The 27,981-nt window shown below is 46.7% G+C and overlaps 1 protein-coding gene across 3 annotated transcripts in view; it reads right to left on the reverse strand.

Annotated features, from left to right (window-relative positions):
- The window catches only part of PRR11 (proline rich 11), a 298,857-nt gene that overhangs the window by 82,149 nt on the left and 188,727 nt on the right, over positions 1-27,981 (reverse strand). For all 3 annotated transcript variants that reach the window (XM_086954972.1, XM_086954971.1, XM_086954973.1), the window contains exon 6: positions 27,878-27,973. In XM_086954972.1, coding sequence (XP_086811098.1) covers positions 27,878-27,973 — 96 coding nt within the window. The remainder of the gene's footprint in view (positions 1-27,877; positions 27,974-27,981) is intronic.

Genomic DNA, 27,981 nt, shown 5'->3' on the forward strand with positions numbered 1-27,981 from the left:
ATCTCTATTACTGGGCATTGCCCACCTGATAAGCTGAAAATGTAATGAAATGTTATTAAAAAAACAAAAAAACGTTGCCTTCATGTTCTGTTAAACTGAAAATCGCGCATGCGCAGACCTTCGCCATGTATGCCATTCAGCCCCACGTTCTGGGCATCCTGTAGACAAAGAGAAAGGGGCCTTCGTACAACTGTAGAAGTGAACGGAGCAACTTTCACTTAAAATATCCTGCAGGCCCAGTAAGAGGAGGATACCCTTTTCCTAAACAGTGTGTCAATCCTCATGATTGTCAGGCATAATCCTCCTACGACGCACGTCCTCATCTTGGTAACAGGTAAACAGGAGGATTCTGGGAATGCTAGTCTACAAAGAGCACCCAGGAGGTTGGGTGGGGCTTCATTTACAGAATTTGTCTGCACTTTTTCCTGTCTTGCAGATGGTATCGAATCAAATGTAAGGCCTGGGACAATCGAGGGACATAGAGGTAATTCTATTCACAAGCACGTGTTGGTTAAGCCCTGAGCCCAATTTTGTATTTGTATTGTATATTTGTATAGCGCTTTACTGTCACCCCAAGGGCATCCTGGCGCTTGAGATCACTGTCAGCAACAGAAAACAACATCTTAAACTGCCCTAGGGAACAAGTGGGTCTTCAACGCTTTTTTAAATGGTAGAAAGTCCCTTTGACCTCGTAAAAGGAGTGGCAGAGAATTCCAGAGTTTAGCCGCTGCGACACTAAACGAGCGTCCACCCATCCAATAAGCAGTGTATTACAGTCAATTAAAGCTAGTGATCAATATTGCACATCCATTATACGCCAACCCAGCTTCCTGCAGCCACTGACTGATAGACTCACACTATAGAAAATAACAATGACGGGCACGAACATTCTCAGACATGAAGCAGATATCTACACCAGATTGTTTTGAACGTGTCTCATACAGTAAATAGCAGACCTAACAACTTATGATAATATTCATCACGGAGGAGCGGCGATGCCTTGATGGGGGGGTGGGGTTTGTGCAGAGGACAGTCGAGGCACTTTAAATTTATGACCTCCCCCTTTTAAACAAAAATCATCTTCTGGGCTACCATCGGTGTGCTGGGGAGGTTCTACACCCTAGAATGGGCAGACCTTCCAAACAATTTGCTGGAAATGTGCTCTCTGCCCGGTAGTCCTGCTAATTGTGTGAACCTCATGTGATATCAGCTCCTCACCAGGTGCCCATGTGTGTTTGGGACCCGGTATCTTGTAACACCATGAGTTGGAAGGTCTGAAATGACAGGTTGCTGAAATAGACCACTGTAGCAAATGATCACTATCTCTAGTATGACATCAAACTCAGCCAGTGCTGATGACTGGTTAGCTGAATATAGGAGAAATTAACATTTCATTGGACGACCCTGCTGCTGATTAATGAGCTTGAGTGCAACGGTAATAGGAAACGGATACAGGTATGTTTATCATAAATTGGAATGTTTATTGCAACGATATATAAAAATGTAGCTGCAAGTGGACCAGAGAAAGAAGTTAAATGGCTAGTGACAAATACGGTTGAGTTTAGAGGTACAGTTGAAAGTGTAGTAGAATGTGTTCTTGTAAAGAATCCAATTGCACAGCAAACCATACAGCGGGATGTGCTGGGATCAACTATAGCTACAAGACCTCCTGAACCCACCACAGGCTCTCTGACTGACTGACTGACTGATTTACTCGGACATCAGCACCAGTGCCTCAGGTCAAACACTAAGTAAGGTACAAAGCAGAGGAAAAGCAGTGATACCTGTTCAGTGCAAACCAGGCATCACTTGAAGAAGGTATTGCTCTTGCTAGATATTTTTGGACCGCTGGAATATTGTATACTAAAAAAGCTGGACCTACTTTGTTCCAGCTTATTTAGTATTCAATATCACAGCCTTCATATGTCTTCAGGAGCGAATTGCACAGAGTCATGGGGGAGGGGGCAACAGATGAGAAAGTGCAGGGCAAGCCATTATCACATGTTTGGCTAAGAAGCTATTTCTCTTCCTACTGTATGGTGCACCCTCTTCACATTGTCAAAGATCAGAAAGCATTCAGCTACATAACCTAGCCTCACAGGATCCCGGAAACACTAGCACTGTTGCAATAGTTCCCAGATGCTGCAATCTACAGCGTTAGGTCTTTGGTACGCACCTATTGTCCTTCCATGGGGATCTGTCTGGGGTAACCCGATCAGTCCCATAGAGCTCAGAGACTTTTTGGTGTGCTTCCAAGGAAGCAGTACTCTTAACCTCAAAAGATTCAGGGCCTCTTGTCAATCGATCAATCATGTGTTAAGTGCGACTACTCACCCGTAAGGGTCTCAAGGCGCCGGTGAGAAGAAGAGGTGCAGGTTCCAGTCCATCAAGGAGGGGGTTTGATGAAAAGCAAAGTTTTGAGGTTTCTCGTGAAGATGGAGAGTGATGTTGTCTGTCTGAAGTGGAGTGGTACGGCGTTCCAGGCTTTGGCCACAAGGAAGGAGAAGGAACAGCCTTCTTATCTGGTCTTTTTGGCACGGGGGACCACGGCGTAGGAGAGCTAGGCTGATCGTAGGGTACTTTGGGGTGCGTGGAATTTGAGTCGACTGTTCAGGTTTGCTGGTCCGGTCTTGTCGAGGGTTTTGTGTGCGTGGGTGAGGATCTTGAAGGCAGTGGCGTAACAAAACCTGAGGCCCCCCCCTGCAAAGTACATAGAGGGTGCCCCCCCACCCTCCCGGCAGCCCAGCTCAATACGTACCACTTAGCACCGCAGCCCAAATATCTGACCTATTTTGATTTGAAACCTCCAACATTTAATGAAATGCTTCTATATTGTCTTGTTCAAAGTTCTAATAGGAAAGTGGGAAACACTCTTAACATATAAAATACCCCATTTGAAACATTGCCAAAAGTAGATTATTTAACAGAGACAGCAATCAGAGCAATGCTAAAGAGCGATCCTATTGTCTCAGGAACTGCCTACTGCTAAAGAACAAAGAACAATCATGAAGGGTCTGAGTTAGAATTGTTATTAATGGGCAAAACTTGAAACTTTGAAAATCTAACCTAAACCTGCAATTTCACAGACTCGACTGACAATATACATGAGTACACAAGCTATAAAACAGTGTCCTGCCAATTTCAACAGAAATAAACACAAATTATCTGCATGCCACACACTTGTGACTGTCAAGTGTTGTGCATGATAATAATGTCAACTGAGGGTCAACTGAGGAAGGAATTTCAAACACCCCTTGACTTATGGCTTTCAAAAAGATTCAAGGTACCAATCTTTATAATAGTCTACTGAGTCTATGCCAACAAACGTTTCAGAAGAATCCAGTAATGAGAAGTTCAGAATATGTTTTCCAAAAATTAGTTTAAAGTAGAAAATGATATAAAGTTAACTGTGTCATCAAATTACATTTTATTTAGGTCTTTCTGGAATTTCTGGATCTTGGAGGTAGTTAAAAAAAATCCTTGAACTCTCCAATAATTTTGTTTGTTTCATTTAATTTCTTTTTGAATGCAGTGGTTATAACTTGCATTTTCAGATTTTGAATTTAACTTGTAGTCCAACTTCTGCGATATGAACAATGTTAGATTTATTGCTTTAAGACCTTGTTTGCTGTTTTAATTGATGAGATGCAGTGGATTCAATTATAAAAGGCATGTTTTCTAAAAAAAATAAAAAAAATAATACTGAGAAGTTGAACTACTTGAACTAAATATAGTTCTGATTGTACACAGGTGTGCTATGATTCTATACAACTGCCGCCATTGTAAATTATAAACACATCAAAACAAAGGTTAGGACTTATTTGTTATGCTTGTAGTAACATGAGGAAACTTTGGAGTACACCAGTTGCAGTACACACCTCATATAATTACTGAAGGTTAAGAGAGAAGTCGCCCCATAATGCAAATTTAGGATCAACAATGTCTTTATTTTTAATTTCTTTTCCATAAGAGATTTCAGATAATGGATTTGAAGGTAAAAGACCTGAAGGCCAGAAACTTGTGCATTTGTAAATAAATGGTTGTCTGCCCCGGTGCCCATTACTGAAAAACAAAAAAAGACATCTCCCTTGAATATTCAAGGAGCACGTATTTATGTTATCACAGTCAGTGGTAATAGCCATCTCACTTCTTTAGGCCTCACAGAATCGGCCGCCGACAAGTAGCGGCGTATCGGAGAATGGCCTAAGTGTTACAGGTGTTTCTTTGATGAAGTACACAGGCCCGGGGAAAGGGGGTGAGTTTTAGCTCTTATCTCTCTCTATTGGGCTTTGCCACTTTTGCCTTAAAACAAAAGAACTGGACTATTTCATAGATAAAAGAATCACAATCCTTGGAGGGTAAACAGAACAATGGCCTCTGTGATAGTCATCCCACAGGGTCCGATAAGATGGCGGTCCACCAGATTTGAGCTTGAAACTCTGTTGGCTTTAACATAACATGATCTGTAAACGACATAGCACCACATTTTTATGACTACAGATAATTTATGTTTATATTGCATGCATGAGCTGTTCTGCGTTCTTTCGCATGCTTTGTCTTAACCAGAGTAAGAGTTCAATAAAAGTGAGTTGCTATTTTCTACTATGGCGGAGTCATGGTACCCGAGTTATCATAAAGTTATGTGTCTTATGTACAAAAGAAGTCTTGCTTCATATAATAGTTGCACATGTTTTAAACATCGGGTATATGACTAAGAGCAAATAAGGCACCAGTGGACCCTTGTCATTGTCTGTGTACTGGCACCATCCGATTTTTCATAACAAATTTGCTGGCTAATGGGGACGTTTTACCATGACACTTTCATCATGACTTTTGAGATATTCACCCTATTAATATCGTGGACGATGCCCTCCAAGCCCTAGACCAAGGCAAAACCTGCCTTCTAATCCTCCTTGATCTATCCTCCGCCTTCGACACGTCAACCATGAAAAACTACTTGAACGTCTCAAACTCAGGATGGGTCTGGATGGCATAGTCCTAGAATGGTTCAGGTCCTTCCTCCACAACAGCTCTCAGAGATTGATGATTAACGGCAACCTATCTGCACCCTCCCCGGTCATGGTTGGAGTCTCCCAAGGTTCTACCCTGTCCCCCACCCTCTTTAATCTTTACTTAGAGCCACTCACCGAAGTTCTTCATACCGCCAACATCTCCTACCATATGTATGCGGACAATACCAAAACAAACATCAATATCTCTTTGCTCGAGGAGATCCTCTCCCTGAATGAGACCCTGAAACTGACTATCCAATTGCTTGCCAATAACCAACTCAAACTTAACGCAAAGAAAACTGAATTTCTCCTAATCTTCCCATCATAAGCCAATTTGGAGATTCAGATGTGGATGAAGGCCATCACAGCCCTGAACTGCCCACCGACTGTTGTGGTCTCTGCCAAATAACCTGGGCATAATCCTCGACTGTAACCTGAACATGCAAGATCACATTAACTCGATGGCTAAAGCTGCCAGATTCCACCTGAGCTACCTTTGGAAGCTGAAACCTTTCATAGATGCTCCGGACTTCAAAATGGCAGTCCAAGCACTAGTCATCTCTAGACTGGAATATGGCTGTTCCACCCTTACAGGATTACCCAAGATCTCCTTAGCACTCCTAAAAGCCTGTCTCAAAGCGGCCGCAAGACTACTCACAGGTACCAGGAAATTCAACCACATGTCCTCGCACATGAAAGCGCTGAACTGGCTTCTTTAAGAGGCCAGAATCCAGCTGAAACGGGCATGAATTACACACAAGGCTCTTTACACAAACTCCCCTGCTTATCTGGCACAGAAACTAGTGGTATCTGGAGGAAGCAGGAACTCCCGATCCGCTAGCAACTTCTTACTCCAACCTGCCTTCTTTCAGAAAAAAAGAACCTACAATAGGGCCTTCACCGGAGCAGCACCAAGAATATGGAACTCTTTCCCACTTGCTATCTGAAGGATCCCTTCTCTAGCATGTTTCAAAAAAGAGGCCAAAACCTTCCTCATGGGTAAACTTTGGTACAGATGAATCTAAGACTATCGCCTCTTCCTCAGATCACCATTCTCCACACCGAGAATACATGGGTCCTTTGTTTTTACTGTCTCTAACGGTGATTTGAACCATTCACCAGTATCCCCCGCTTTCCCTTTGTTCTTAGCACCCCGCCCGCAGCCATCCTATCTGTTGATTATGTATTTTTCTGCACTTTAAACTTTGTTTTTGTTCACCACTGTATACTTTGTAAAGTGCTCTGATACCCTCACGGGTCAAGTTTGCGCTCTATAAAACACAAAAATAAATAAATACCATCATATCTTTATGAGTAAGCAGGACAACAACAGGCAAGCAAGAGGTAGACGATAAAAACCGCTTCGATGTTTCAGAACATTGATGCAGGTGTTTTTCACTTTGAAGTTATTATTTCTATTGTAAGCAATGCAATTACAGGATTTAAGGCCTTCGTATTACAAGCAAGTGCAATCAACACCATAAATAGCACAGAATATAGAATGAAAACAAACCATATCAGCAAGTACCTAATTACAGAATCTATACAAACTGTAGTTGGTAACGCAAAGGAAAAAGTGTAAATACTTTCAAAATGCATAATAAAGCAATCACTGTCCAGCAATATACAAAAAAATCAAGCATGTTTTGAAAAACAATCCCCCTTTCTTCTTGCATTAAGGTGACCCAGGGTCTTCCATTGTCTGTGTCTGCCAGTGTTTTCCCAGGTTTGTGTCTTTTCATGAATCCTAGTGCAGGTGTCTCCCAGTGTCTATGTCTTTCAGTGTCTTCCCTTGTCTGTATCTCCTATTCTTCGTGTCTTTCAGTGTCTCTTCAAGCCTCCCAGTGTCTGTGTCTTCCAGTGCTTGTGTCTCCCAGTGCTTTCCCAGGTTGGGTCTATCTAGGAATCCCAGTGTAGGTGTCTCCCAGTGGCTGTGTATTGCAGTATTCATGTCTTTAAGGGTCTTCCTCTTTCTATGTCTTCCAGTGTTTGTGTCTCCCAGTGTCTATGTCTGTAAATCCCAGTCTTCATGTCTCCCAGTGTCTCTTTATATCTCCCAGTGTATGTGCCTTCCAGTGTTTGTCTCTCCCAGGGTCTTCCCTTCTCTGTGTCTCCCAGTGTTTTCCCATGTTTGTGTCTATCCATGAATGCTAGTATAGGCATCTTCCTGTGTCTTTCAGTATTCACGTCTCCTAGTGTCTTCCCTTGTCTGTCTTCTAGTGCCTGTATCTCCCAGTCCCTCAGTTTTCATGTCTCCCAGGGTCTTTCCTTGTCTGTATCTCCCAGTCTTCAGGTCTTCCAGTGTCTGTTCGCGTTTCTCAGTGTCTGTCTCTCTCAGTGTTCATGTCGCTCTGTCTCTCCCAGTCTCCGTCTCTGCCAGTCTCTGTCTCTGCCAGTGTCTGTGTCTTCCAGTGTCCGTCTCTGCCAGTGTCCGTGTCTGCCAGTGTCTGTGTCTGCCAGTGTCTGTGTCTGCCAGTGTCTGTGTCTCCCAGGGTCTTTCCTTCTCGTTGTCTCCCAGTGTCTTCCAGTGTTTGTCTCTCCCAGTGTCTGCCCTTGCCTGTGTCTCTCAGTGTTCGTGCCTCTCAGGGTCTTCCCTTGTCTCCCAGTGTTTTACCATATTTGTGTCAATTCATGAATCCTAGGGTTCGTGTCTCTCAGTGTGTTCCAGTTTTTGTGTCTCCTAGGTTCTTCCCTTCTCTGTCTCCAGTGTCTGTTTGTGTCTCCCAGACTCCTCCCTTATCTGTGTCTCTCAATTTGTCTCCTAGGGTCTTACCTGGTCTGTGTCAATCCATGAATCCTAGGGTAAGTGTTTCCCCGTGTCTGTTAGTGTGTCTCATGGTCTTCCCTTGTCTGTGTCTCCCACTGTTTGTGTCTCCAAGTGATTTCTTATGTTTGTGTCTATCCATGAATCCAAGTATAGGTGTCTCCCAGTATCTTCCCCCAAACAGAATTCACAAATAAATATTTGCTGGAGTGTAACTTTCAGTGGGAGCAGCAGGTGCAGTGACACCGGGCCCAGAGGTCTGAAGGGCCCACTGAACCCGGATTATTGCTATATTTTACAATTAAAAAGTGGCCAGGGGACCCATTTATTCATTGTACCATGCCCTTGACACACTGACTATGGCAGTACTTGAGTGCATGGTGAAGCTTGTCCGCAGTCTTCAGATCTGCATAAATGCACATCTCTGTGACTGTGCTGTGTGATGTGTTATGTATCTTTGAGATGCTCATAGGCATTGCCTGACTGTCTACAATAAAGAGTGGGGGTCATGACCTCTAGGGGATATGGGCACTTCTCTTGATAGCTACAGGAAGGTATTTTTTATGAGTATTTGGATCCGAAGTCCCCTCTCCTCTCTCAATATTGCCTGATTTTCGACAGGGGTATTCTGAAAAGACGTGTAACGCTGCAGCTAGTTCAATCCAATTAGTATACAGCGCGGTTAGTTTTGTGTTTCCAGTCACACACCCTGGCATACCTCTCCCTACATGTAAGGTGTTGTCTTGGACTGATTGACAGTGTCTCAGATGGAGCAGGCCGCTTGGCAGTCATGACATTATATTTCAAAGAGGTATCTGTCCCTGGGTGAACTCGCCCTCCAGGTGATTGAAAACATGAAATCTACAAGCCTTTATGCTGGAAACAGAATTAAGCAAAAGCCTTAATCTATGAGATCCAATGCACACGCTGAGCACTTATTGTCCAGAGGTTTCGAGCACTTTCTTCCCACTCATCATTTACATCCCTAGATCTGACCTTACGCTGTGTGTATCGTGGCACAATGATCTGGAGAACAATGTGAAATTGTCTCATTCTGGGACCTTGTGGCCCACTGCTATACAGGCTAATAGCCTACATTGGATAACATCTCTCTTTCTAGTCCTACCTCGGAACAGGTGGACACAATACACGGAGAGGGAATTTTGGGAGGCAAAAGTAAACGTGCACAAGGTCACCCAATGGGCATCTTGGCACCGAATAAAATGTGTTTGTTGGCACCTGACTCAGTGGTGCTCGTTTTAGTGACCTGGAAGGATGAAAGGATAAGTAGACCCATCAGGATTCGTACCTGCGTCCATGAGGTCAAATACAGATTCCTGGCATGAATTCACTGAGCTCCAGACCCGGCACATGTAGGACATGTCACAGACACACACACCGATAGGCCACAGGGCTGGTGCTGGCCTGATGGAAAGAGCACAGTCAATACATTCCATTCTGGCAGTCTCACTTCCAGCCCTTACTTCATTCTGGGGGTCTGAAGCACAAACCGACCCCACATTCCTTTGTTTGCTGAATCTTGCTACTGAGGACTATCCCTGTAGAAATCACTATGCATTTTATCCTGAAATTGTGCTTTTTCTTTGCTGAAAAAAACTATGCGCTGGCAGAAGTAAAGCAGTTTGCTGATACTGACGTAATTCTGCAAGTCAGAGGTCCCTGGAGTGAATGAAATATTTTGCACAAACCAAAACGCATCCTGGCAGTCAGTCTTATCATGCGGGAGGGCAAGATACAGTCAAACTACATTGGAGGTTTCATAAAATGAGACCGAGCGTCTTTCTCGTACGCTGGTGGAAGTCAAGTAGTTGGCTGATGTTTACCCGATTTTGCAACCTGGCCCCTTAATGTATTGAAACAGTGCGAAAATGCCATCAAGCTCTTCACTATAGAGGTTCTTATGCGCTAGAGCAGGTCACATTGAAAAGACACCGGGCACTTCTAGAGATGGAGAGAAAGAGGGGGTCACACGAGAGGGATCTCATTCCACGTGCAGCTTGTGTGGGAGGGCGCGCAGGACAGGTTATACTGATGGATTATGTAAATTACCAAGACACGAGCACAAAAAGGACACACAAAGGAAATCCATTTTTTAAGATGAAAAGAAATTCAATCACGTTAACTCACAAGACCACATTGAAGCCATGCCAAATCTTTCCCATGTTATCTGGAGAGGTACTGGAGCAAGAACAGACAGTTAAGCGCATTCACCCATCGTCACAGCAAAGAGTCCAAAGTACGTCTGAACTTTGTGTCTGCAGCTGCTCCCGCCCCCCACCCTTATGCCCCCCATGCGGAAGATAGCCTGGAAGAGCCCACCGGCGATGTTTCACCTGCAGTTTACACTCCATGATCATTCCAGCCTAGCTCTGCCCCACCCTGAGGCTGAGATCTACGCAGCTGCGCGCTGCGCAGCATTTCACTTATTTCATTGGACTGGAGCACGAGGCGATGTAACATTTAAACTACATCTATGTCTCTTAGTGACTACTGGTGGCACAATCTACCCACTGCAGGATTTCGAGTTTGTCAGGGCCCCCTCAGCACACAGTAGTCGCTGCATTGGTTTGACTGTACTCAAACAGCATTTGTTGAATAAAAGAACGTTTTTTAAACTGTCACAGTTTAAAAAAACGTTCTTTTGTTAAAAAAATGCTTTTTTAGTACAGTCAAACCAATGCAACGATTACGGTGTGCTGAGGGGGCCCCTCGAGCTTGGGGGCTCCATGCAATGCGGGGGTCTTTGTTACATTCCTGCTTCAAAGTGATTCTGGTCTCGATGGGGAGCAAGTGGAGTGTGCACAGTTGCTGGGAGATGTGGCAGTGTCTTGGCAGGTTGAGGACCAGTCTTGCGGCGGTGTTCTGGATGTTTTGTAGTTTGTGGGTGAAGTTTTTGTTTATTCCAGCATAGAATGCGTTGCCGTAGTCGAGTCGGCAAGAGACGAGGGAGTGAGTGACGTCTTTCTGTGCTCAAGTTCAAGTTCAAGAATTTGTATAGCGCACTACTCACCCAGAGGTTCTCAAGGCGCTTGGGGAGGGGGTTCATTATTTGTCGAATAGCCAGGTTTTAAGTTCTTTTCTGAAGGAGATGTGGTTCTGTGTAAGGCGGAGGTGAGTGGGGAGTGAGTTCCAGGTCTTGGCCGCCAAGTAGGAGAAGGATCTGCTTCCCATGGTGGATCTTTGGATACGTGGAACTGCGGCGAGGCCTTGATTGGAGGATCTCAGTTGGCGGGTGGGTGTGTAGAAGGATAGTCGAGTGTTGAGGCATTCGGGACCTAGTTTGTAGAGGGCCTGGTGTGCGTGGGTGAGGAGACGGAATGTTATTCTCTTGTTGACGGGAAGCCAGTGGACGTCTTTCAGGTGGCCGGTAATATGATCTTGGCGAGGGATGTCCAAAATGAGTCTCGCTGATGCGTTTTGGATGCGTTGGAGTTTTTTCTGTAATTTGGCTGTAATTCCGGCGTAGAGGGTGTTTCCGTAGTCTAGTCGACTCGTAACTAGTGCGTGGGTGACAGTCTTTCTTGTCTCTGCGGGGATCCAGTGGAAGATTTTTTTGAGCATACGAAGTACGTTGAAGCAGGAGGATGAGACGGCGTTGACATCGAGAGTGAAGAGTCTAGGATGAAGCCAAGGTTACGTGCGTGGTCCATGGGTATGGGTGCTAAGCCCAGGTCCGAAGGCCACCATGAGTCGTCCCAGGCAGAGGGGGTTGATCCTAGGATGAGCACTTCCGTTTTGTCTGAGTTGAGTTTAAGGCGGCTTTCTTTCATCCATACGGTTACTTCTTTCATGCCTTCGTGAAGATTGGTTTTGGCGGTGTTGGGGTCTTTGGTGAGGGAGAGGATCAGCTGGGTGTCGTCTGCGTAGGAGATGATGTTGAGGTTGTGTTGACGCGCGATGGATGCGAGTGGACTCATGTAAACGTTGAAGAGGGTGGGACTGAGTGATGATCCTTGTGGTACACCGCAGATGACTTTGGTGGCCTCTGATTTGAATGGGGGAAGTCGGGTTCTATGAGTTCTCCCAGCTAGGAACGAGATGATCCAGTCCAAGGCTTTTCCTTTTATGCCGATGTTGCTGAGGCGTTGCATGAGTGTGCTGTGACAAACAGTGTCGAAGGCGGCGGAGAGGTCGAGTAGAATGAGGACCACTGTTTCTCCGTTGTCCAGTAGTGTACCGATGTCGTCTGTTGCTGCGATGAGGGCGGTTTCAGTGCTGTGTTTGGCTCGAAAGCCGGACTGTGAGGGGTCGAGGGAGTTGTTGGATTCGAGGAAGGCAGCGAGTTGGCTATTGACGGCTTTCTCAATTACTTTGGCCGGGAATGGGAGGAGGGATTTGGGGCGGTAGTTTTTAAGTTCAGAGGGGTCTGCTGTGGGTTTCTTCAGAAGGGCGCGGACTTCGGCATGTTTCAGCTTTCTGGGAAGGTGGCAGAGATGAAGGAGCAATTAATGACATCACGGAGATGGGGTGCGATGATGGAGTCTGCTTTGTTGAAGATGTGGTGGGGACAGGGGTCGGTTGGCGAGCCAGAGTGGATGGAGTTCATTAGGCGGATGGTATCATCAGTGGTGATTGGGTTCCAGGCGCTGAGGTTGTTAGAGGGCGGTTTAGGTTCTGAGGGGGGTGGAGAGGATTGTTTGTTGGAACTGTTTTCGAAGCTGTTATGTATGTCGGCAATTTTGTTGTAGAAGAAGGAGGATAACGAGTCGCAGAGGTCTTGGGAGGGAGTGATGTCGTTTGAGGCTGCGGTGGGGTTGGTGAATTCTTTGACGATGTTGAATAGTTCCTTGCTGTTATGGGCGTTGTTGTCGAGTCGATTCTTGAGTGCTGATTTCTCGGTGGCTCGGATCAGCTGGTGGTGTTTGCGGGTGGCTGCCTTGAAGGTGGTCATGTTGTCGGTGGTTGGGTTTTTTCTCCATGTTTTCTCGAGAGTGCGGCATAGCTTTTTGGATTTCTTAAGGTCATCGTTGAACGAGGGTGCCTTTTTACTGTCTTGTTTGGTGTGATGGTTTTTCAAGGGTTCTAATTCGTCAGCGCTGTGAGTGATCCATTGTTTGAATTTGATGGCAGCTTGGTTTGGGTCCGATGAGAGGGCGGGTGGGTTTCGGTTGAGCGATGTGAGGAGTTGGTCGGTGGTGATTTTGTTCCATTTTCTTCGGGGGATAGGTTGTGGGGGGTTGTGGGTCGAGGTGGTTTTGTAGCTGAAGTGAACACAACTGTGGTCCGTCCAGTGGAGAGCTGTGGTGCGATCGAAGGAGATGTGTTTGCTGGAGGTGAAGATTGGGTCGAGCGTATGTCGGGCTACGTGGGTGGGGGTGTCAACAAGTTGTTTGAGGCCGAGATTGGCCAGGTTGTCAAGAAGGGTGGTGGTGTTGCTGTCGTTTTTCTTGTCCAGGTGGAAGTTGAGGTCTCCTAATAGAATGAAGTTCTCGGAGGCGAGGGCATGTGGACTGATGAAGTCGGTGATGTCTTCGCTGAATTGTTTAGGGGTTCCTGGAGGTCTGTAGATGAGGGTGCCTCTGAGTGTGGTTCTAGGGTCGGTGTGGACCTGGAAGTGGAGGTGTTCGGCGGTTGTAAGGTTATCGTCGAAGCTGGTCGTGATTCTGATGGTGTTCTTATGGACGATGGCGATGCCTCCTCCTGTTTGGTTGGTGCGGTCTTTTCGGATGATCTTGTAAGTGTCCGGGATGGCTATGGCGATGTTGGGTGTTGATGATGCACAATTACGCGAGAATCGGCACAGCGCTCCTAACAAACAAATTATTCCTTAGTAGAGCGAGATGCTAGCAGTTCCCAGATGTCAGCTTTTGAGCAACTATAGTGCGAGCAGCGATACGATACCAGCTCGGGTCGGGAGCGACCGCCTTCGTGAGGCTCAGGACAGTCACAGCGCTTCACTCGGAGGGTGGGACCTGAGCTCGTAGTGGGATGGAGGGTCAGCTGGGAGGTGGGGGCGGGGCAGATAGCCGGGCTGGGAGGCACTACAAACAACAAACAAAATGTCGGCGAGCCTTAAGGCAATCAGGGCGCTATTGGGGCACAGGCAAAGCAATGCTGCAGACAATGCGAGATAAGTAAATACCTAAAAGTGCACAATTACGCGAGAATCGGCAAACAGGCAAAGTACAGCAGCACTGGACAATGATAAGCACACGAAGCGCAGTCTGGCGGCACAGCGCTCCTAACAAACAAATTATTCCTTAGTAGCGTGAGATGCTAAGATGCGAGATGCTAGCAGTTCCCAGATGTCAGCTTTTGAGCAACTATAGTGCGAGCAGCGCTACGATACCAGCTCGGGTCAGGAGCAGCGTGGGGGAGCGACCGCCTTCGTGAGGCTCAGGACAGTCACAGCGCTTCACTCGGAGGGTGGGACCGGAGATCGTAGTGGGATGGAGGGTCAGCTGGGAGGCGGGGGCGGGGTGGATAGCCGGGCTGGGAGGCACTACAAACAACAAACAAAATGTCGGCGAGCCTTAAGGCAATCAGGGCGCTATTGGGGCACAGGCAAAGCAATGCTGCAGACAATGCGAGATAAGTAAATAACTAAAAGTGCACAATTACGCGAGAATCGGCAAACAGGCAAAGTACAGCAGCACTGGACAATGATAAGCACACGAAGCGCAGTCTGGCGGCACAGCGCTCCTAACAAACAAATTATTCCTTAGTAGCGCGAGATGCTAAGATGCGAGATGCTAGCAGTTCCCAGATGTCAGCTTTTGAGCAACTATAGTGCGAGCAGCGCTACAATACCAGCTCCGGTCAGGAGCAGCGTGGGGGAGCGACCGCCTTCGTGAGGCTCAGGACAGTCACAGCGCTTCACTCGGAGGGTGGGACCTGAGCTCGTAGTGGAAGGGAGGGTCAGCTAGGAGGTGGGGGCGGGGCAGATAGCCGGGCTGGGAGGCACTACAAACAACAAACAAAATGGCGGCGAGCCTTAAGGCAATCAGGGCGCTATTGGGGCACAGGCAAAGCAATGCTGCAGACAATGCGAGATAAGTAAATAACTAAAAGTGCACAATTACGCGAGAATCGGCAAACAGGCAAAGTACAGCAGCACTGGACTATGATAAGCACACGAAGCGCAGTCTGGCGGCACAGCGCTCCTAACAAACAAATTATTCCTTAGTAGCGTGAGATGCTAAGATGCGAGATGCTAGCAGTTCCCAGATGTCAGCTTTTGAGCAACTATAGTGCGAGCAGCGCTACGATACCAGCTCGGGTCAGGAGCAGCGTGGGGGAGCAACCGCCTTCGTGAGGCTCAGGACAGTCACAGCGCTTCACTCGGAGGGTGGGACCTGAGCTCGTAGTGGAAGGGAGGGTCAGCTGGGAGGCGGGGGCGGGGCGGATAGCCGGGCTGGGAGGCACTACAAACAACAAACAAAATGTCGGCGAGCCTTAAGGCAATCAGGGCGCTATTGGGGCACAGGCAAAGCAATGCAGCAGACAATGCGAGATAAGTAAATAACTAAAAGTGCACAATTACGCGAGAATCGGCAAACAGGCAAAGTACAGCAGCACTGGACAATGATAAGCACACGAAGCGCAGTCTGGCGGCACAGCGCTCCTAACAAACAAATTATTCCTTAGTGGCGCGAGATGCTAAGATGCGAGATGCTAGCAGTTCCCAGATGTCAGCTTTTGAGCAACTATAGTGCGAGCAGCGCTACGATACCAGCTCGGGTCAGGAGCAGCGTGGGGGAGCGACCGCCTTCGTGAGGCTCAGGACAGTCACAGCGCTTCACTCGGAGGGTGGGACCTGAGCTCGTAGTGGGAGGGAGGGTCATTTTGCGACAGCTTCCATGCCTTCTTGAAAGTTGTGTTTGGCTGCGTTGGGTTGGTTGGATAGGGGGAGAATGAGTTGGGTGTTATCCGTGTGTGAAACAATGTTGAATCTGTGGGTTCTGACGATGGGGGAGATCGGAGCCATGTAGACATTGAAGAGCGTGGGACTGAGTGGGGGGACCCCTGGGGGACTCTGTAAGTGGTTGGTGTAGGGTCCGAGAGGAAGGGAGGGAGTCTGACCCTGTGCGTTCTGCCGGAGAGGAAAGCGTGGATCTCTTCAAGGGCCTTGCCCCGGATCCCTGCATCATAGAGTCTGCTTGTTAGGGTGGGGTGGGACATTGTGTCAAAGGCTGCTGTGAGGTCGAGGAGGATGAGGGCTATTGTTTCTACTTTGTCCAGTAGGGAGCGGATGTTGACTGTAGCGGCGGGGAGGGTAGTTCCTGTGCTGTGTTTTTTTCTGAAGCCGGGTTGGGAGGAGTTGAGGATGTTGTGCTCTTCAATGAAGGTGGTCAAAGTCAAAGATAGCTTTATTCGATTTCAGTTTTAAAATCACAAATGCAACAAAGTAAAATACATTGCACAATTAATCATCATTAAAAAAGTTTCAAAACAATTAATAGTGAACAGTACAAAGTGCTAATTTTTAGGGGTTTCAATTCATGGTGGATCTACATCTAATGACACTTTTCAAAAATATTGAGACTAAGTGCATTGACATTTCGTCTTCTAACATCTGAAGTTTCAGCAGGGCAGGTCTACACTGTCTCAGCCCCCATTTCTTCAGTAAAAATGATATATATTTTTTCCTGGGGAGTGAGTAAAATTTACAGAATAAAACACAATGAATAGTAGACTGTTGTGATACATCGTCACAGGGACACAGAATCAGGTTTTTCGACCAGCTATTTGTTTCTGGGAAGGTAACCAATCTAAAAAAAACTGTCTCCCCTGAATTGTGTTAATAACATCCTAGAGTAACTGCTCCGGCTAGAAATTAAATATTGCTGCAGGCCATGTCACTGCAGTATTAGTTGATTCTGTAGGAAGGACCCCTTTTTTCCCTCTAACTGCCAACGTTTGTTCTCTAACAGTTCAAGGCAACTTTCTTTTAATTTTTTCCTGGAGATTAACGTCAAGGCAGTAGGGGAATCAAAGTATTCAGGGTGCCCAATCTCTGTTAAAAAGCCCTTTACGTATAGAAACCACTTGATTTTATGCGCCCCCTGGAGCTTTAAGCAGTCCTGTATAATTTCCCTATTAAGCCCGGTTTCATCAGATGTCCAAACCTTATGCCACAAAAGAACAGGGCTTACTTTAATAAGATCCGAAACATAGTCCAGCCCTAATTCTTTGAGGCATACATATGTAGATGTTGAGCTTGGAACGGCTAATAGATAGCGGAGGAAAGCATTTTCACACAGTTGAATATCTTGGGTATATGCAATTCCCCATATGCCTGCCCCATATATTGCCGTAGACACACATTTCGATTTGTAGATATCCACTAAAATGTTTACCGGGCGTCCCCCCAGTTTATTTGCGAATTGTCGCACAGCTCTATTTGCCCGAGCAAAAACACATTTTTGGAAAATGTTTTCCTTCAAAAATATAGTTCCGCTAGCTTTCAGCAGCAGATGTCCTAGTTTTAGAATTACATTTTGAACCAGACCAATGAACTGGTTATGATTTCCCAAAAATGGCCAATACGGGGCACACATTTAAGGAAGATGTTTTCCTTCAAAAATACCATTCCGCTTACGTGCAGCAGCAGACGTTCTAGTTTTAAAATGTATATTAAATCCAGGACACCAGTACAAATTCTTTTCTGGTATGCTAAATGGGAACAAAGATCAGGGACTCCTTTTCAGACACCAGGATATGGGTTAAAATGTAAAGAAAAAAGGGCTGCAATGACTTTGGGTCATTTCGATCCCTTTTTTTGAATATTGGGACCACAATCGCCTCTTGCCAAATGTGAATGAACCCTATTTTGTTGCTACTATTAAGAACATTAGTCAGAAGGGGCTGCCATAATTTGGTATTAGACTTATAAATATCTACTGGGACCCCATCCGGCCCTGCCGCTTTGCCAGCGGCACTTTCAGCAATTGCTAGTTCCACTTCAGGTAACGTGAAATCGATGTCTAATGGGAACAAGCCCTGTAAGTCAGTCCCCCCCATCTCGGGGCTACCAACACACCCAGTTCCCACATACTCATCTTTTGTATATAGTGAAGTGAAGTGATTTACCCAGGTTCCTTCATCTATGGCCATCTCTATGAGATCAGTGTTTCTATCCACAAAGAAAGGGGCATTGACTGCCTTCCAGAAGCCAATATTATCCTTCAGGATGCATGCTTGATGTAACATTCGCCATGCTTCCTGCTTCAGTTCCTTTTTCCTAGTTTTAATGGTAGAATAATAAATGGCTCTAGCCTTTCTTATCTCGCTAACATTTTTTGGTTCACTCTTGAGGGTTGTTTTTAGAACTGGGTGTGCTTTGCTACACGCTAAATCAAACCAGCCCTCCGCCTTAGCATTCGAGCCTTTCCTAGATGTTCTCGTTAATGCTTTGCCGATTTCTTCAGAAATCTTCTGAAAGGCTGCAATTACTGAAGCACAATCAGTGTTTTCTGATAGGCAGGTCATAAAGTCCTTATACTGAATTTTTAACAATGTTGCAAAAAAAGCCGTAGAATCTACATTATTCCATTTTATGGAGTAACTGTTCAATTTTGCTAAAGTTAACCCATAATTATAGAGATTATTAATTGCATCATTATTCTTATTGTTTCGCGAGGTGGAATGTAAAGAGAGGCTAATCGGAAAATGGTCACTTAATGCAAAGTCTCCCGTTTTATAGCTAAGAACATTGCAAGAGTGACTGTTGGAAACCAGGGCAAAATCTATCACAGAACAACACCCCCTGCCATTATAGGTGGGTGAGAAAACAGCCGGTGGGCTACATAGTTCATTTGCAAATCCCAAATCTAGTTGGGAAATCAAGGAATTAAAAAGATTCCCAGTGTTGGAGTGCTCAAAATGGGTGAAATGAAATTAAATGAAAGCGGGATTTATATAGCGCATGGCTGCCCGAGAGCGTCCCAGCGCTGAGATTGCATATACAGCTGAGGGGAAGGGGGGGGAGGCATAGGGCCAAAGAAGGAAGGGGGAACTTTATTGTGGGAAGAGGTGCGTTTTGAGTAGTTTCCGGAATTTCATGTAGTTGGGTTCGGCCCGAAGTTGGATTGGTAGGGCGTTCCATAGAGTAGCAGCCGTGACCGAGAAGCGGCGCCCTCCAGTGCAGGCTTTCTTTACTCTGTGGACCATGGCCAGGTTCCTTGAGAGGAGCGGAGGGACCTATTGGGTTTGTAAGGGTAAAGCATGGTCTTCAGCATTGGTGGACCTAGATTTTGCAAGGCTCTATGGGTGGTGCATAGGGCCTTGAATATGACTCTTTCTCGAATCGGCAACCAATGAAGTGCCTTTAGTGCTGGTCTAGCAGATGATCTCCGGGGTGTTCCTGTCAGCATCCGAGCAGCGGCATTCTGTGTTCTTTGGAGAACATTAACGGTAGCTTCTGGAGCCGCCAGGAAGAGGGCGTTACTATAGTCGACAGTATTAAGCCCTGGATAAGCAGTTTTTGTGATTGTGCAGGGAGTAGTGGGAGAATCTTCCTGGCTGAGCGGAGTAGGCCAACACAGGTACCGGCAGTTTTTTTAGCCTGTGTTTTCATAGATAGATCATGTTCTAGCCAGAAGCCTAAACTCTTGAGTTCCGTCTTGGGCTGAGGGAGGGGACCTAGGCATGAGGGCCACATGGCGGAAGGAAGAGGCGACATTTGATGTCCCAGCAGCATGAGCTCTGTTTTGGAGCCATTAAGTTTCAACCTTGAGGTGGACATCCAATCATAGATTCCCTCAAGACAATCATGAAGGTTTTTTATCTTTTCACTTTCAAGGGAAAAGGACACAACCATTTGGGTGTCGTCAGCATATGTGACGGCTTTTATCCCAAAGGGGATGACCACATCCTCCAGGGGGGCCATGTAGGTGTTGAATAGTGTAGGGCTCAATGAAGAGCCCTGTGGAACCCCACACTGGAGGTGGAACGGGTCTGATCGTATATTCCCTTCACAGACCTGGAAGGTTCTGTCCTTCAGGAAAGATGAGAGCCAACTGAGTGCCTTGTCCCTCACTCCCAGGTTAAGTAGTCGCTGGATCAGGATCTTGTGGTTCACCGTGTCAAATGCAGCGCTTAGATCCAGGAGGATCAGTAAGACCGATCCCCCTGAATCCAAGATGCATCTGGCTTCCTCGACTACTTTTACGAGGGCAGTCTCTGTCCCCTGTCCGGGACGAAAACCTGTTTGTGATGGGCGAAGGAGATTGTTACTTTCAAGAAAGTTTGACAATTGCTGGTTGACCAGTTTCTCTGTGATCTTACTCATGCCTGGTAAGAGAGAGATTGGGCGCAGGTTAGAAAAGTCTGAGGGGTCCTGGCCTGGCTTTTTTTGAAGGGCTTTAACAATCGCATGTTTCCAGTTTGGGGGGACTACTCCTTGACTAAGAGAGGCATTGATAAGATTTGTTGCTAGGTGTGAAATGGTTGGTCCAATTTGTTTAAGGATACGGATGGGGGCTGGGTCAGTGGGTGAGCCACTTTTCACACCTGAAAGCGTTTTAAGGAAGTCTTCGTTGGATAGTTGGTGAAAACTATCTAAAGTCGGGCCAGTTGTGGAGGGTACCCGTTCAACAAGGGGTTCATTCTCCGTTACAGGTGGGAGGGTTTGTAAAATATTGGTGATTTTATTCTGAAAATAGGTTGCAATTTGGTTGCATCTGGAAAAAGTGGGTTGCTCAGTGGAGGGTGGATTGGGGATTTTGAGTAACTCTTTGACTATTTTATAAGTCTCTTTGGATGAATTGGATGCATTTTTTATTTTTTCATTGAAGAAGGATGCTTGTGCTGATTTTCGTGCTAATTTGTAGGTTCTCATTGCTTTTTTATATTCATCTTTAATGATGGGGTCCCAGTTTTTCCTCCAGTTCCGCTCTTTGATCTTACAGATTTTTCTAAGGTTCCTCAGTTCTTGGGAATACCATGGGGATTTAAAGGTAGTGCTTTTTTTCTTTATGTTTTTTTTGGGAGCAACTATATCAAGAGTAGATGTGAGCCATTTAGTGAAGTTTTCGTCTGCTTTTATGGGGTCAAGAAGAGCGGAGGGGGCAGAGCTTATCAGTTCTTGGGTCCAACGCTCAAATGAGAGTTTGGACCAGATTCTGTCATGTTCTCTTGATGATGAAGTTTGGGGGGCGTTAGGGGTAATTTGCCAAGTAAAAGGGATGAGGAAATGATCCGACCATGGCAACGGGAGAGTTGGTCGTGTTTCTATTTTAGACAGATTGGAGAAGATAGGGTCTAGAAGATGACCCTTGGTGTGGGTTGCCTCCGAATTTAAGAGGTGTAAGTCCAGAGCTTTTAGTTCGGAGATGAGGTCCCTTACGGTGTTGTCTGAGCTGTCCTCAAAATGGAGGTTTAAGTCTCCTAGCAGAATAAAGTTAGAGGTTGAGGTGCAGGAGGAGATCGTGGAGTCAAGTAGTGAGCCGGCAAAGTTTCCTAGGTTGCCAGGTGGTCGATATACGAGGGTGCCCGAGAGGGATTTATTGGGAGTAATTTGGAGGGAAAAGAAGGCGCTTTCGCAGTCATCGATTCCCCCATCTTGTATCCTGCATGTGAAGGAGTTTCGGTAAGCAATCGCTATACCACCTCCTTTTCCCTTAGGTCTGTTAAGATGTTGTACCAGATAACCATAGGATAGAATATTAACAATGTCAGCTTCTGAGTGAGGTGTAAACCAAGTTTCCGTAAGGAAGAGTATGTCCAAATTGATATCTTGGATTAAGAGTTTGATTTCTAGAGAATGTTTAGAAGCGGATCTACAATTGAGAAGAGCTAGGCTAACAAGGTAGGATGAGTGGCAAGTGGTTTTCCGTGGTGATTGACCCGGCAGCGGGGGTAATGGGGTAGAGGTAGGGGCGGCCGTGTCAAATTGTAGGAGGTAGTCCAGTGAATTGACAATTCGATGGTTATGAAAATTGGGCATAGTGGATGGCCCTGTGCCCGGCCTGGCCCAGACAAGCTTGCCTCTGGCGCGCCTCCGGCGCGCCATCGGCGCGCCCGCCCACTGCGCGGACGAGATGAGGGCTTCATTTTGTAGTGGTTGGGCCCAAGTCTCCCAGCCACTAGAGCGCTGTCCAATCCCCCTTCAAAGATGGCGCCCGTGGAGTCTGCGCCTCGAGGGGTGTTGCTATGAGAGACCGGGAGCCCTGAGAAGCTTCAGGTCATGCAATTATTCTGCATGAGGAAGCGGCTCACAACGGTCAATAGGTAAAGTTCAATTTTAAACACCAATTTTACACAATAGTAGCAGTGACACGATAAAACAGTGACAGTTTTAAAAAGCGCGAAGCGCTATTAAAAGCGGCGCTTGACAAATGCGAAATTGCAATTAATTAGTAAGCGTGGGTTTGGCCTCCCGGCTTCCGCCTCAGGGAATGGGTGCAAGAATCTCCCTTTAGATTCTCCATCCCGCAAACGCCCGAATGACTATGAGTACATGAGTGGCAGTTAAAATCCCCCATTAATATAACGCAATTCCCCCCCTGCGTATACTCAACTGAATTCTGCAGACTTTGTGCAAGACCTTCAAACACCTTATTTAATTCAACCCTTGAAATATTATTATAAAGGTTGATCAAAGTGACAGCTTGGTTTCCTCCCAGTGTAAGTGACAGAATCTGATAGAAGTCTGATTCCATGTTATACTTTCCAACACTGACAGCTGCAGTGTTGGATATATAGGTGCAGAGGCCCCCTGAGTTCCTACCCCTCCTTGACAATTTAGCAGGTATGAAGAAAGTCTGGAAACCATTAATATGGATTTCCTCCCTCTCCCAATATTCTTGTAAACAAATAACTGAATAATTTTCTATAAAAGACAAAAACACCGGCTCCTTAAATTTATTTGATAGACCCGCTACGTTCCAAGATCGTAGGGTAGTAATATCACTCTTAGCTGCAGTCTCATTTTGGGGCCTGTCGTTATTTAAAACAACCAAGCTAGTGCACGGCGATGTTTGAGCTAGTTGTATTTCTGTGCCCCATTGATTGTCTAACGTCACTTGTTCTTGGGGCACCGCTGATGATAAACCCGGCGAGGTATAAGAGGTCCCTGTCGAGCACTTATTGATGTTACGGTTACTGCCACCCCCTTCACCTAGTGCGGTACATCTACCTCGATGTTCCTCACCAAAGTTAGCTGCTAACTAGCCATTCTTTGTTATATTTAAAATCTTTGGGGGCATTTGCGAGCTTTGATTCCAATGCCCCTGTTTAATTTAATTTTTTTGTTCTACGGTCGACCGGAGTCAGTCCACCATATCTAAACAGCTAAACCTATTTTCGATAGGTACGCCTCTCCATCTGTTTATTTGTCCATACCCCCCCATTTCCATTCTCTCCCGATTGTGATTCTTAACCCGCAACCAGTTACCATCACAGCCAGGTAGGTCAGCTACAGGGTAAAAATAGGAAAGTGGGCAGGGTTCTATGGGTGAATGTGTGTTATGATTTCTCCAACTACAAATGTAGTCGACAGTACGTGTATCCCTAAAGTTAACCAATACACAGTCACCCGGAATTGTTTTTGTACTATTCCCCACCAATGCAGTTCTTCTGACCATCAGTAGTTTACCCGTCATATGAGGGGGTAGGGGTCAGTTTGTATTAAGCCAGTGTGCTACTTTGTTTTTCAAGGTCGTAAATGATTCCTCAGTGTGAATACTTAGTTCTGGGACTCCAGTTAATACAACCAAATATGGACTGGTTTCTGGGGGTAGGTTTATGATGTGTCTCCACTGTGGAGCCTCTAACGTCAAACCCCCCTCTAACATCAATTGGGGGGGCGTTAGATGCAATAACGCCTTTCTAGGGGGAAACAATAGGACCAAGTGGTTCTAGCGGGGACTTACTCGTTGGTGCACTTAAATTATTTAAGTTCAGTTGCTTAGGTAGAGGCGGGGATTTATTAATATCTTGTGCAACCAAATCGATACTTAACGATGCAGAACATGGGAATAGCTCCTTTTCCTTCAAAGTAGCTGACAAGCCCATAGTGATCGATTCTAGCTGAAGAAGCTGTTGTTCGATCAGTGATAGTCTAACTTCCAGGGGTGTGAGAGTAGATTTTAACAGGGCCCCCAATTTTTTTATCAGTGGGTCCTCATTTCCTCGCTTCTTCTCTCAATATTTGGCAAACCTTCAGAAGCCGAGTCTTCGCACTGAGAGTTTAGTATCGTAGAGGTATGCCCAATCTGAGTGATCCTTTCGTCTTACCCCTTTTGTTTATGAGATATGTCAGTGTTGCCCAAGCCTTTATCTACTGTCGGCTTTCTGCCTCCCACCACAATAGTATTAGCCCGCTTTCTCTTTGGCTTTGCACCCTCCCTTCTCTCCCTTAATTGCATGGTGTCAGTTTCGTCTAGCATGGAATCCCTTGTTGTTTCCGTATTAACCTCTACTGCTTTTGATAAATGCAAGTCAGTCGCAGACTGAATATGTGCCTGCTCGTGGAAGGTGGGGATACTATGGACGAGTGCATGTACTTCAGTAATATTAGCTCTTACTGGGTGTTCTGGAGTTCGTGCGGGTCGCGATATAGCCCATGGACAATCTTTTCGCCCTGGCCAAATCTTGAGACACCCAGTGTTCCATCAAAATAATCCCTTGGTCTATTACGGAGTTTGCTCTTGTTATAAAATTATCCAAAGTACATGTTAGACTAGACCCCACTTCAGCAGCTTTGCTCTTACTCTCACGTGCAGGCATAATAATGTAGGAAAGACCTGAACAGAGGTTACTGTATTACTATGACAATGTACATTAAGTTTTTCAAAAGTGGACGAAAGAGATGGGGCCCGGTCCGGTCTTTTTCGGGCCGTCCTTGGCCCGGGCTTCGCCCGCGCGCGTCCTGCGTTGCGTGGGAGGTGGGTAATTATATACAGCAGGCAGGCGGGATGATTACGGAAAAAGGCACCAGCTGTGTCTGAGATGAGGATGCTGGTCCTCACAGTCCCGTAATCCCGCGTCGGCGTGCTGGCAATCCCTGTGACACCACTCCTCTAGTCTGCAAAGAGTGCTGGAAGTCAAAAGCCCAGAATATCCAAAATGCAACTGCAGCGAGCGGCATGAAAGTGGTAAGTTGGCTGTTGATGGCTTTCTCGATGACTTTAGCTGGGAACGGAAGCAGGGAGATGGGTCTGTAGTTTTTGAGGTCGGTGGGATCTGCTGAGGGTTTCTTCAGGAGGGGGTTGACCTCGGTGTGTTTCCAGTCATCAGGGAAGGACGCGGTTGCCAGAGAGTGGTTAATGGTGTGGCGAAGCATGGGTGCAATGGTGTCAGCGGCTCTGTTGAAGATGTGGTGGGGACAGCGGTCCGTGGAGGCCCCGGAGTGGATTGACTTTATTGTCTTCAGGGTGTCTTCTGTGATGAGGGCTGTCCAGCTGCCAATCGTTGGTTTAAGGGTGTCAAGGGTGGCTGGTGAGGTTTCAGTGTGTTGGTTGTCTTCGTCGAAATTGCCGTATATGTTCTTAATTTTGTGGTGGAAGAAGGTGCTGAGTTTGTTGCAGAGGTCATGTGAGGGAGGAATGTCAGTAGACTCGCTGGTGGGTTGGGCGAACTCCTTGATGATGCTGAAGAGTTCTTTGCTGTTGTGTGCGTGTGTGAAGATTCTATTGCTCTTTTTCTCGTATTTTTGATGAGTTGGTGGTAGGCGTTGCTGGCGGTTCTGAAGAGGTTATGGGCTTCTGTGGATTTGGAGTTCCACCAGGCCTTTTTGAGTCGGCGGCATGTGCGTCTGGACTCTCGGAGTTCGGTGGTAAACCATCTGGCTTTCATGGCGTGTATGTTGTTCTTCTTGAGGGGAGTTGTGGTGTTGGCGCTGTCGGAGATCCATCTGTGCAGAGTTCGGGCTGCTGTGTTGGGGTTGTCGTCTTCCGCAGTGGTTGGGGTCGAGTTGCCGAGTGAGGAGGTGAGCTGGTCGTCAGTGATTTTGGTCCGGTTTCTTCGTAAGAGTAGGTGCTGGAGTCTGTGGGTGGTGGGTGTTCTGAAGGTGAAGTGCATGCATTGATGGTCTGTCCACGGGAGTTCGGTGGTTGGCTGAAAATTATGGAGTTTCCTGATATGAAGAGGGGGTCGAGGGTGTGTCCTGTTGAGTGCGTGGGTTCGGTCACGATCTGGAGGAATCCCATGTTGTGAAGGTTGTCCAGGAGGATGCAGTGTTTGGGTCTAGTTGGTTGTCTAGGTGGATGTTGACGTCTCCCAGCAGGGTGTAGTTGGTGGATGCGATGGCTTGCGGGGAGATGATATCCGTGATAGAGTTGGTAAAAGGTCCGCGGGGTCCGGGGGTGGTCAGTAGATGAGGGTTCCTCAGAGGGTGGTGGTAGGGCTGGCCTGTATCTTGAAGTGTAGGTGTTCCATCAGGTCTCTGGGCTCGTCGGGAAGCGTGCTCAGGTGGAGGGTGGATTTGTGGATGATGGTGATTCCTCCTCCCGGTCGGGTGGGGCGGTCCTTCCGGAATATCTTGCATCCTTGGGGGATGGCGATGGCGATGGCGATGTTTGGTCCCGAGGTGGTGTTGGTTCAGGTTTTGGTGAAAAATGCTACGTCCGGGGTGGTGCTGTCGAAGAGGCCCCAGATTTCGGTGGCGTGTTTGTGGAGTGATTGGACGTTGTCGAGGATGCATTGCAGGCTCTTCGGTTCGCTTGTGTTCTTGTGGGTGGGGTGTGCTGGGTCCGTGTTCCTGGAGGTGCTGCAGGTGTGCTGGCAGCGTTGGCATCTGAAGGGTCCGTGGCTGTTGGCTGGTGAGGCTGGCTTGCAGTTGTTGTTGTGTCCTGAGTTGAGTGCGTGGAGTATCGCTGGGTTGTAGCTCTGGCGGTGTGGAGGTCCTGGGTTCCTGGCGCTGGTCGCGGTCGGGTGCAGATGGGCCTTGCCTTAGCCGTGGCCACGCATCCGCCGCCATTAATTAGGGGTTGGGGAGGGCTGGACAGCTGGGAGGTGGAAGTGGGGAGGGGAACTGGCTCAGGCGGGTTGTGCTGGGGGGGAGGGGTCGCAGAGACAGCAGTGGCGGGAAAAAACGGGGGAAAGCAAGCAATATAGGTAGAAAGTAAAGAGAAAATGGGTGAAAAAGAAACGAAAAGATCTGAGGAGTAGAAGGGCGGGAAGAATAGAGGGTGAAAACGGAGAAGAAAGCAGAAGAAGAGTGTTGGGAGGTGTGAAAGGATGAAAGAGCTAAAGGGTGAAAAACAGAGCAGAAAGGGCAGAAAGCGGAGCGAGAAAAAGGAGTCAGAGGGCCACTGGGCCACCAGGGATGAGTCGCAGGTATAACCTGCTGGTGAAGGAGGGCCTCAATCACCAAACACTACGGGAGTGCAGGGGCTCAGAAGAGGTCTCACTTAATGGTGGAGCTGCAAGGGTGGGAGAGTAATTTCACTGACAAGGAGTCTTGCATCTGAGTGCCTTAAACCAAAAGGAACATACACATGCATTTGCCAGGCTCACTCCATCTCTTTAAACTGGCGGTTGATAGTTGAGGAAACGGGAGAAGCAACCCTCACACCAGAAGAAATTGGCATGCCGACTGATAGGCAACAGCTAATGTTACACAATAAAGTAGAATGTATCCTCTGGCGCTGTGCTTATCTGTGACATTGACAGGAATGTCCTAATCAGCGACTGAATAGCTTCAAAGCAAAATACACAGGTCTCGTAAGGGTAAGCCGATTTTCGCACAGAATGTATTCAATAAAGCAGCATGCACAACAAGGGCAATGCTTTCTTATTATTTTGGCTGACTTGATTTTCAAAAAACTAAACAACAAAGCCATCGTAGAAACGAAGACAACAAAAAGTGGAACACAGAGTAGCAGCTACCTGTTCTCTGACAAGTGGAGAAAAGACATGAAAACCTTGGACATCTGCAGGGAGTGGATGAGCAGAATAGATGCCTCCACAGGTCTCATTCTCAACCTATAAAGTCAGTGCCCCTTTTTGTCGGTTCTGCCAGTGGTTAAGGAGTTCACAACCAGTTTAGAAGGAGAGAAGAGCAAAAACGAGAGTTATATCCCTATGGACCAGGCAATGTGTCAGATATATCTCTATGGACAATAGCAAGGCTTAGTTCAACCATATGTAATGTGATGAAACCCAACGTAGGGGTCAATGATAATTCTTGCTTTACCTTTTGTTTCTCAACATTTTCAGTGGTCTTCTTGAGTTTAACATTCAGCAGATCTTTCAGAGTTACGTGAACAGGCCCGTCTTTCTTCAAAGGATCCTAAAGAA

Source organism: Lissotriton vulgaris, chromosome 2_1 (assembly GCF_964263255.1).
Source record: "Lissotriton vulgaris chromosome 2_1, aLisVul1.2, whole genome shotgun sequence".
In the NCBI taxonomy this organism is placed as follows: Eukaryota; Metazoa; Chordata; class Amphibia; order Caudata; family Salamandridae; genus Lissotriton; species Lissotriton vulgaris.